The sequence below is a fragment of the Ostrea edulis genome, chromosome 3 (genome assembly GCF_947568905.1).
Source record: "Ostrea edulis chromosome 3, xbOstEdul1.1, whole genome shotgun sequence".
Classification (NCBI taxonomy): domain Eukaryota; kingdom Metazoa; phylum Mollusca; class Bivalvia; order Ostreida; family Ostreidae; genus Ostrea; species Ostrea edulis.
The window spans coordinates 43,095,037-43,105,638 of NC_079166.1; the positions used below are offsets into that span (position 1 = coordinate 43,095,037).

The 10,602-nt window shown below is 33.5% G+C and overlaps 1 protein-coding gene across 3 annotated transcripts in view; it reads right to left on the reverse strand.

Moving 5' to 3' along the window:
* Positions 1-299: 299 nt before the first annotated feature.
* Positions 300-10,602, reverse strand: part of LOC125674359 (ralBP1-associated Eps domain-containing protein 1-like) — a 36,955-nt gene continuing 26,652 nt past the window's right edge. For 2 of the 3 annotated variants that reach the window (XM_048911492.2, XM_048911490.2), the window contains 6 exons: positions 9,554-9,600; positions 9,147-9,326; positions 5,766-5,799; positions 5,170-5,201; positions 4,960-5,042; positions 300-3,559 (listed from right to left, as the gene is read on the reverse strand). In XM_048911492.2, coding sequence (XP_048767449.2) covers positions 3,388-3,559; positions 4,960-5,042; positions 5,170-5,201; positions 5,766-5,799; positions 9,147-9,326; positions 9,554-9,600 — 548 coding nt within the window. In that variant the 3' untranslated portion in view covers positions 300-3,387. The remainder of the gene's footprint in view (positions 3,560-4,959; positions 5,043-5,169; positions 5,202-5,765; positions 5,800-9,146; positions 9,327-9,553; positions 9,601-10,602) is intronic. The other variant, XM_048911491.2, reaches the window with a different exon arrangement.

Here is a 10,602-nt window from a genome sequence, read left to right on the forward strand (position 1 = left end):
CCTCCTAGCAATATTGATCAGTTTTGATTTCGCTTGTTCGACCGTTTCGACGCATTAATATATCAACTTTAGTTCAAATTAAAGACAAGACGCGATTTCATATTAAACCTCTATAATGCAATGTACAAATATCTTGACATTGAAAAATATAATCGGTTAAAATAGACCTTCTAAATGTGTGTGTCATTGAGGAGTTTTGATATTCGTTTAGAAATGTGTAAAATTGATTGGTGAACAATTAGGCCGAGTTAGGAAAATGACTGTCTGACCAGTTTTGTATCGATAAGAAACTGCAGATACATGGTTTACGTTTTATTAACTTGTTATATGATAAGTTACGCATTTTTAAAACATCCATACACAAACTGCTCTATAACATTCAAAACGAAACAAGTAACCATGGCAACAGAAATAACACTATTGTTACTTATCTCAACTATAACTTGCAACAGACATTCAACTCACACAGTTCAGAGTTCAAAGGTTAAACACCCTATTTATCTAACAACTTCAACCAAATACGTCTTCATTATGCAATATACATACATTTTGTTTCTCATTCCTAATCCCTTTTTCATAGGAATGGGAAGAAACTACACATCTGAGGCCCTTTTCAAAAAAAAGAACTTGAATAAGGAAATTTACTCTTTCTACGTACAATTAACAAAGGGATCTATGTCTAAGCAAATCTTATTCCCTTTCAAACTTTCCTTCCTCATTTTGAGATCTGAAAGTGAAGAATTGCGAACATGCACAATTTATTGCAAAACTAGTCAATAGTCGAACTCAGAGGGAAAATTTGTTGCACATGTAGTAAATCAAACATATTAAAAACTTGCCAGTCTTTCAATAATTTTACTTATCTTATATTTCTTATAGTATAATGCCTTTAATAAGTTATAATTGCCTTAATTTATCTCACAACCGAAAACAAAATAGAATGCATCGGAATCATAATTTGCATCATTGCATTGGTTTGCAAGCTACCAGGCTATTTGATATTTACAAATGGCTGAAACAATGATATCTTTACTCTGAGGCATGGGTCATTCCTAATATCACCAAGTTCTATACTGTGAAAAGCAACACTGAATATTACTTCTACAATCATTGCTCAAACTTTGAATGCAAGTATTCATTTTATTTACAAAATTCCCTACCGAAAAAAGATGTGTTTTTTCTTTCTAAATCAATTTTATAAGTTACAAAAATAGATAAAATACATGTACGAGAGAGAGAGAGAATAAAACAAAGTGAGGACAAATTTCAACCACTGGACATAAGCTGTGAGGACAGAATTGCACTATGAGGACAAAAAAATGTCCTCACAATTATACGTCCTCGTAAATGTGACTTACAGCATTTGAAAGATGTAGACACAAAATATTAGCTTAGTGAGGACAAGTGGTGTGAGGACATGTCCTTACTATTATTCTCTCTCAAAAACCTTTTTTTCATATTTCGAAAAGGGATTATTGGATAAACTTTTATAGACATCCTTATAGCTATACCTAACATAGTATTGTTTTGCCTTTAGAATAATACATGTGTGTATTCTCTTCTACACATTGTGAGGACATCCTCACTTACGGTAGTAGGTTTGGTCAGCTAGAGAGAGAGAGAGAATGAATAAGAAAACAATATTCTGTAATTCCTTGTCAGTTAAAAGAAGAACATTGATAAATTTATGCATATGACTTTCTATCATAAAACTGCATCCAGGTCCACATGTATTTTTGACCCTGAATCACATGATATTGAAAAAGAATGATTCTTTAAGACAGTTCATTTCTTTTTAGCTTAAGAGAGGTCTAAATGCAGTACATTTGCCACAATACACTTACATTAGTTCAATCTAAACTTCAGCTTCTGAATCAAAATAAAATGAAATAACAATACAATTTATACAGTCATGATCAGAGAACACCTGGTTGAAATTAAATTTACTATAATGGAGAAAAAACTCCCCATTTTTTATACGGTGTATGCTGATAGTTTTACTATAAACCTGTTTTATAGTATCAAGCGACACATTATGCTCAATTGAATGACTGCATTGTAACGTGGCAGACTATTACAGACTAGTTGGAATATGTTTATAATTGATGACGTGTTTTATATAGAATGAAAAACAATGGGCATATAACTCTGTATAACTTACGAGCATGCAAGATACTGGTTGTCTTCGAGACTAGATACATATATATGTTCATTCTCACTTCTCCTGCTTTATGTGTGGGTAATGAATATGCGATTTGTCATTTTCATAGGTAGTATGAACTTCTCCAAACTGAATCTCATAATACACATAATTCATACCCAGAATCTAGCTATATGTAAATATCTTTTACCATTACAGTTTATAAGATGCATACCATGTGTAAAACAGTGGCCAATTTATAACCATCAAATACAAGAAATGCACACATTGCACTGAGGGATGAAAATCTATGACGTTCACTGTACAAAAGTGTCTGTTACCCAGAACTCCTGATATCTGCTATTGTTCACTCTTAAAGCATTCACGAAAATAAAACATATTCTTTACTTCCACGTATAAACTAGTACACACCCATTACACAATGTATTGCATTGTTGTGGGAAGGATAAATATTTGGCCATCAGGAAGAGTAACGGGGAAAACCATTCCGTCATACTAGCCTCTTAAACTCACACCTATACTTCCGGTGTGGTATCTCATCATCGTCAGCTGAGAATATGCAATATATCTATGTGTCTTACACTAAAATGTGGTCAATATAGTGTTATATTGCTTTTGTATCTCCATTTCTTTGAGCTAAGCTGAAGTCAAATTTAAGTATGCAGAAATCCTTATCAAAAGTCAACCAGAAATGCATGTTGTAAATATCAAAACAAAAAGGGAAAATTCAATGACACTTTTGATCATCATCAAATGAAATTCAAATAATCTGAAGCTGGTGAACATTTTTTCTTAATGGTTGAAAAGATTACATAATCTACATTTTGTATTACACAAAAGTAGAATGGGTGTAATATAAATGCATCATTTTAAAGGAAAGTCCATTTTAACTGAAGCGAGATCTCTACATCAATGAAGCTGTCACATAATGTGGTTTGGGAATACCAACAAAAGCAAACAAATTGTTATATTACAATTCATAAAGACAATTTAAAAATTAAAAATAACACAGGTTTCCCATAAATATAAACTTAACAGAGATTTCTTTGAAATGTAAAACCTGTTTATACATCTTCCATGTAATGACGCCATCAACTATTCCACCCCCCTCCCCCAAACCTTTACCAAAGACAATGAATTTTCTATCAGAGGATAGTAGGAATGATTTTTATCACTGGAACACCACAAGATGCAGACTAGACTATGTCGTGACACATCTCCCACTCTCAGCTGGAGAAAGGCTTCAGGTGTTCTAATTGAATCTCTAATGCAATACGCTGTTCCATAACCTCCTGAAGTTCTTGGTTCAATTCACTGCCCAGTCTCTCTAACATTGAGTTTCTCTCTTTATGTGTCCGAATTGCCATCTGTAGATCTTTCTTATCTCTGCTCAACTGCCTACAATTACAACAAGCCATCTCATAACGGGCACCTCTAACAGTACAAACATTTAGATTTTTGAAAGAAAAAAAAAGAAATCTAATTTGAGATTACAATCAGTATATGTATCCATGTATATTCATCAAATTTCGTCACTAATAAGCCTTTGCAGCTTCATTGTATTTTATTTTATTGCACTGAAAACATTAAAACTTTCAAAGTAACATAAAAACCTATATATTATAAAATATAAGTGAAAAGAATAAATGTCTATCTGTGTGTAAAACAATGGGGCAATTTATGGATAAACAGCTTTGCTGATAATAAAAATAGCCAAATGCTCCCATTGCTTGTATACCCACATACTTCAAATAACATAATATACCTTTATTCCTTAAAGAATACTACTTATCAATTGACTAGAGTGATGGTAAAGGAAAAATTATAATCTTAAAGGTATTTTTTCTACCAATGACTTAAGAGAGTTATGTCCCTTTGGATGCACTTGTTTGGTATTTTCAATCAAAAGAGAGGAGAAAGTTTGATAATTACGTGAAGCATTGTTACAATGAACATAGCTTCCTGCATGCCACATTCTATATTACTGGGGGGGGGGGGGGGGGTCATGTTGTGAACAAACTTGAATCTGCACTATCTGGTGGTTTCAACGAATTTGAACTGACACTACTTGGGACTCTAACATATTCATTTTACATTGTATTTTTGAGTTTCTTGAAATAAAAGAATTATAAAGAATTTTCCTGTGTATTCCTACATCAAATTTTAAACACATCTTATGACTCAGCTAAGATCCCTTGAGTTATGGGGTGAATAAACTGGAATCTACATTACATGATGATGCTTGCATATCAATTTGACATCCTGAACTTTGGCAGTTCTTAAGAAGGGTTTTGACAATTTTCCTTCATATTTCTACGTAAAATTTTAAGCTCCTCTTAAAGGCCCCACTAGGACCTTAGAAGTAATAGTCTGAATTTACATTTCCAAAAACTTGATTTTACAATTTTGCATATTTATTTGATAAATTGTACCCTTGTGGTGGTTTCCTTTAATTGTCTACAGAATCCTATGTAAAAAAAATTTATTAAAAAAAATAATAATAAAAAAAATTAACCCCTACTGTGGGTTCATCCTCGTCTCTGTCAGTGTGGGTAACTTGAATCTGCACTACATAGATGCTTGCTTATTATTTTGACATAGTCTCGTGGTTCTAAAAGAGGTTTTTAAAGAATTTTCCTACATATTTCTTTGTAAATAGCGGCCTTGTCCTGGCTCCAAGGGTCATTGTGTGCAAACAATCTTGAAAGTGCTTCTTGAGAATATTTTTGGAACTTATTATGAACAAAACATTGCTATACTAAATAAAAATGTTTTTAACCCTTTAGGTCAGTGCCCACCTCTTCATTTCAAGGGAAATCTGAGTTTCCCCCCTTCCTGTCTCATCATCTGGGATATCGAACTTAACCAGCGGTGAGGAGTCCTGCAATGAGAAATACACATACTCCAGTTCTGTTACTCAATACGTACATACACTACGTACAGTAGGATATATCAATATTTGATATTCATGACAAAAATTTACGTATTAACAGAAAAATTCCCCTCACCCTTGATTTATTGGCATCGACAGCATTAGAATCTGAAATGAAAGTATAACATGTCAGTGTTTATAAACCTGATTTGTTAGTGCACTGCTAGAAATTACAGATTTTCTCATCATAGAATAAAATAATGTGGCCAACTTTGTAAAACATAATGATCATTTGAATTTACTGAAGTTATATCCCTCAATGTTTGATAACTCTCAACCAGGATTTATTTGTTGATATAATAAATTCTACCATCTATATCAAAGAATTTTTGTACTGGCTTTATTGTATATGCTTTACATATCAGACATTGTAGCTCACTGGTAAAATGTAGGATCTCTAAATTCTTGATTTGAAGTTGGTGGTTAAAATCTCACTAGTGAGAGTAATTTGTTTAATATAAGGTGCTATGTTTTTATCATAATTTATCATTATTATGCATGATTACTTTTTTTTCAATATGACAATCAATTGATGCCATATCTTTGAAAACTCAATATATACAAAAGGAATTCCATCTTTTTAAAATGTTGACAAAAATAAGCTTAGCTGGAACTAAATTAATCTTTCAATTTTCAGGACCTAAGAGAGGTACAACCTCAACTGAATATTACCTCCAGATTCAGGTCCAGTTGCTTGCACATGTCCCTACAAGAAAAAATTTACATGTTCAATTTACAGGTAGTCAATGAAAAACAAACTAAGCCTCCTGCTTATGCAGTGAAACTTGCTTATTACAGACATGTTTGGTATCAGAACAAATCTTCAGATAAGACTAATTTTGGGATGCAGAGTATTTTTCATGATATAATTCAAAGTTTGGTGCTCTATTATGTGCAAGGTTTAGATAACATTTGGATTGCACAACCGATGAGTTTGAGGGTTTACTGAAATTTCATAGTAAGGTTGACAATCACATTGAAATCTAGTTTATTTCCTTTTGCAATCCACTATTTTGACCTTTTGGGAAGTAGATAGAATTTATGCAGAAATGTAAAAATAGATTCAATGCCCCCCCCCCCCCCCCTCCCATAAAAATAAAACGAAACAAGAAAAGGCAGAAAATTTTTACCAAGTTTTTTAATAGAGTACACCAAAATTCCAGAAAATTTTGAACTTTTGAAATAAAGATAGTAAATAAAAAACAATACTATTTCTGAGGGAATAATGATAGTAAATAAAACACAATACTATTTCTGAGGGAATAATGATAGTAAATAAAAAACAATACTACTTCTGAGGGAAATATCAATAAAATTGTATGGTGCATTTTCTGGTTTGGCGAAAAGGGAAAACACAAAATTTTGATTCAAGGTAGTCCACCCTCATGTGACGTCATAGGTTTTTGCAAAATCATTTTATTTAAGGACATGCGCTCTGACATTTTCTCTAAAATTATTTTTCATCTCCTGACTATTCTGATTTCCAAAATAGGTTTGAATTAAATATTATAGTAATACTGCCATATTTTGTGCATGGGCTTAGGTAGCTCAGTGGTTAGATCACCTAACTAGTAAATGCAAGGGCCCCAGGTTAGATCCCCGATTGTTCCAAAGATTTTACCTCCTTCTTTGCTACAATGAGTTTCTAATGTCCATATATACAAACTTCTGTAAGACATAAGAGCTGACTTCACATTTTTACTCACAACACCCAGGAACTATCAAAATATGCTAGCTCTAAAACAGACATGGTAATATACCCCCAGATTTTTTGCAGATAGAATGCAAGAGAATTGTATGTGAAATGTCATGAAAAAATATATATGTGTATCATTGAGAAACGTCGCATATGTCCTTGATTAAACTTTGTGCATGGAAATACATGTATATCTTTTGGGATGGTAAAGAATAAAAGATCATCCCTTTCTGTATCATACCCAATACACGACTACCGATCAACTTCTGTATCATACCCTATACACGACTACCGATCAACTTCTGTATCATACCCTATACACGACTACCGATCAACTTCTGTATCATACCCTATACACAACTACACTACCGATCAACTTCTGTATCATACCCTATACACGACTACCGATCAACTTCTGTATCATACCCTATACACAACTACACTACCGATCAACTTCTGTATCATACCCTATACACGACTACCGATCAACTTCATCCTTTTCTGTATCATACCCTATACACAACTACCGATTAAATTCAACAATTTACTTATTGCTCATTCAGTAGCTTGGGAATACATGATAAATAAATATAAGTATTTAAGTTTTAATCCGTTGTTAAGGTAACTCCATCCTCATGTGACGTCATAGACTTTTGCAAAATCTTTATTTAATTAAACTTTGTGCATGATAGAAATATATATTCTAGAGGAATTTTATTCACTGGATAAAATAAAAAAATCTGGTAAGCTATTCATAATGAAAAAGTTACAAAAAAATCAATTATTTATGATAATAAAAATGTTGTCAAGGGCAATAACTCCTATGCTGGTATTTCTCTATTTTATGTCTATTATAATGATTTCCCTGATATCCACCATTTATTTATACATATTTATACAGCAGCAATTTCTTTAAACTGTTGAAATTAAAATTTTGTCATTTTAACCAGTTTTTATTTATTCTTATTATGCTGCTTAAGGAATATGTGCGATTTTCTTATGTTGACATACTGCTGTTTATGGATGTTTAAAACGTTGGTAACATATACATTTTCTTTGGTTATTAATTAAACAAGAGGTACTGTGAGCAATGCTCACTAAGAATACCCCCCGCTTACCCCAATCTCCCAAAGGGTGTTCCATGCGATGAAAAAAGCCGTTAAAGAATTTAAATGAAAACCATATTGCTACTTCGATGTCCAGTGTGTGTGACCTTTGACCTTTTGACCCCAAAATCGATAGGGAACATCTTCATCCCATGGGTAGTCCATATGTATGATATGGTGCCTGTAGGTGGAAAGGATAACGCTTTAGAGCCCGGAAACCATATTGCTACTTCGATGTCCTGTGCGCTTGACCTTCGACCTTTTGACCCCAAAATTGATAGGGAACATCTTCATCCCATGGGTAGTCCATATGTATGATATGGTGACTGTAGGTGGAAAGGATAACGCTTTAGAGCCCGGAAACCATATTGCTACTTCGATGTCCAGTGCACTTGACCTTTGACCTTTTGACCCCAAAATCGATAGGGAACATCTTCATCCCATGGGTAGTCCATATATATGATATGGTGATGGTAGGTGGAAAGGATAAAGCTTTAGAGCCCGGAAACCATTGCATCTACAGACGGATGGACGGACAGACAGACAGACGGACAACCCGATTCCAGTATACCCCCCCCACAACTTGTTGTGGGGGGTATAATTAAACTATATTATGTGGAAATTAATACAGTTTTTCTACTTTGAACCATTAATACTGATAACTCATATGAGGGTGGAAGTTTTCAACACTTGTCAGGTTATAGGCATCTTCACAATGTCAACGTTTTCTGCTTACTCTCCAGGAGGGTACGTAATCACAGAAACCTTGACATTGTGAGGATGAATTATAGGTTACAGTGACCTTGATTTAGACCATGACACACCCTCTACATAAGATGCATTAACTAACCAAATTGGATGATTCTACACCAAATAATTGTCCAGTTAAGAGTCGGACAGGATTTTGCCATATTTGGCCATATCGTCTTAATCAAAGATCACAGTGACCTAACTTTAAAGTGCGACCCATCCTCTACCCAAGATGTATCAGCTGACAAAGTTTGATGAATCTAGGTTTCGTAGTATTTAAGTTATGAGCCGGACACGACAGACAGACAGACAAACACGATCACCACACCATATAATGCGTCCCGTATTAGACAGGCATAAAAAAAAAAAAAAAACATTAAAAATCTGAATATCTTCTGCATACCCAATTTTGTTTTTAAAAGACCCTGTAAATGTTGACAAAATTCTTATCCAGCAATTAGAATTCCTCTAGCAAAATAAAATCTACTACATTCCTCTCACCATTTTGTCATACTCCTGTGTTAATGAGCGAACCTTGTGACTGGTGGAATCTGTACTGTCCATTCCAGCGATATTGTTGAGTGATTCTTCAGATGGAATGGATTCAAACTTCTTAAACTCGTTAAACTTTGAATTTATTGCACTAAAGGAAACTTCTCCAGATTTTCTAACACCAGGACTCTAAAAGAATAAAAATTTCATACAATTATCAATACCAAAATGAGTAACCCTAAACTTTGTATAAATTCATGATCTAAATATTGATCATTTTACAAACAAAATTTCAAATTCAGAAACACACAGTAATCATTCATGCATACAGCAGGTAAATGTAAACAGAATTTGAAGCGAGTATCACGACACAACATAGGTCCACACAGATCAATTTATTCGAAGGTGAAACTTACATCTTTTGGAGAGGTTCTAGGTGGAACAGCTGGGGGCGTGGAAAGACCTGACAAAAGTAAAAAAACAAGTGCGATTATTAGACATGTAATTAATTAGGTTACATCCTGGCCTGTTGAAGAGTGCGATTATCAGACATGTAATCGAGTTATGTCCTGGCCTGTTGAAGAGCGCGATTATCAGACATGTAATTGGGTTATGTCCTGGCCTGTTGAAGAGTGGGATTATCAGACATGTAATTGGGTTATGTCCTGGTCTGTTGAAGAGTGCGATTATCAGACATGTAATTGGGTTATATCCTGAATTGTTTGAAAATGTGATGATCAGACATGTAATTAATTGGGTTATATCCTGGCTTGTTTGAAAATGTGATGATCAGACTTATAACTAGATATCATTGTGATGGCAAGCATTACAAAAGTGACCTGCTTAGTGGCATTATTGCTTAACCCTTTCTCTACCGGCACATTTTAGAAGTTTTCAAAGACTAAATGACAATATTTTAAAATCGAGTCACATCTGCATGTATCACCGTTTTAGGTAGGCATGTGTTAAGAATTGGACAGGGAATATTTTTTCTATAAATCCTGTCATGTTATTCCATGACCCCAAAGAGTTATACAGGGTCAAAGGTCATTTAAGTGCACAATTGTGCAGTCTTTTTTTCTCTGGAATATATATATTACGACCCCTCTCACTAGATTTGAGTCAAAAATAGGAAATTCTAAATGCATGAGCTGATGTGTCTTTTAAAATACAAAAACATCACAATCAAATTAATCAATTTTATTGACAAACAAATATTTTTGGTTGCTAAGTAACAACACTCATGGTATAATTTTGACCATAATTTGCCTTTCTACATCCATTCGACACAATTTAAACATAATTACATTGCATGATGATTAGTAAATGTCACATTATTTCAAAAATATAATCTTTGACTAGATCTTAATCATTTTAAAAGGTTTTTAACAAAAAATATAATGAAGAGAATTAAAGAAAACCGCGCAGCATGTCCCAATTTCATTTTATCGTAATATAAAAACTA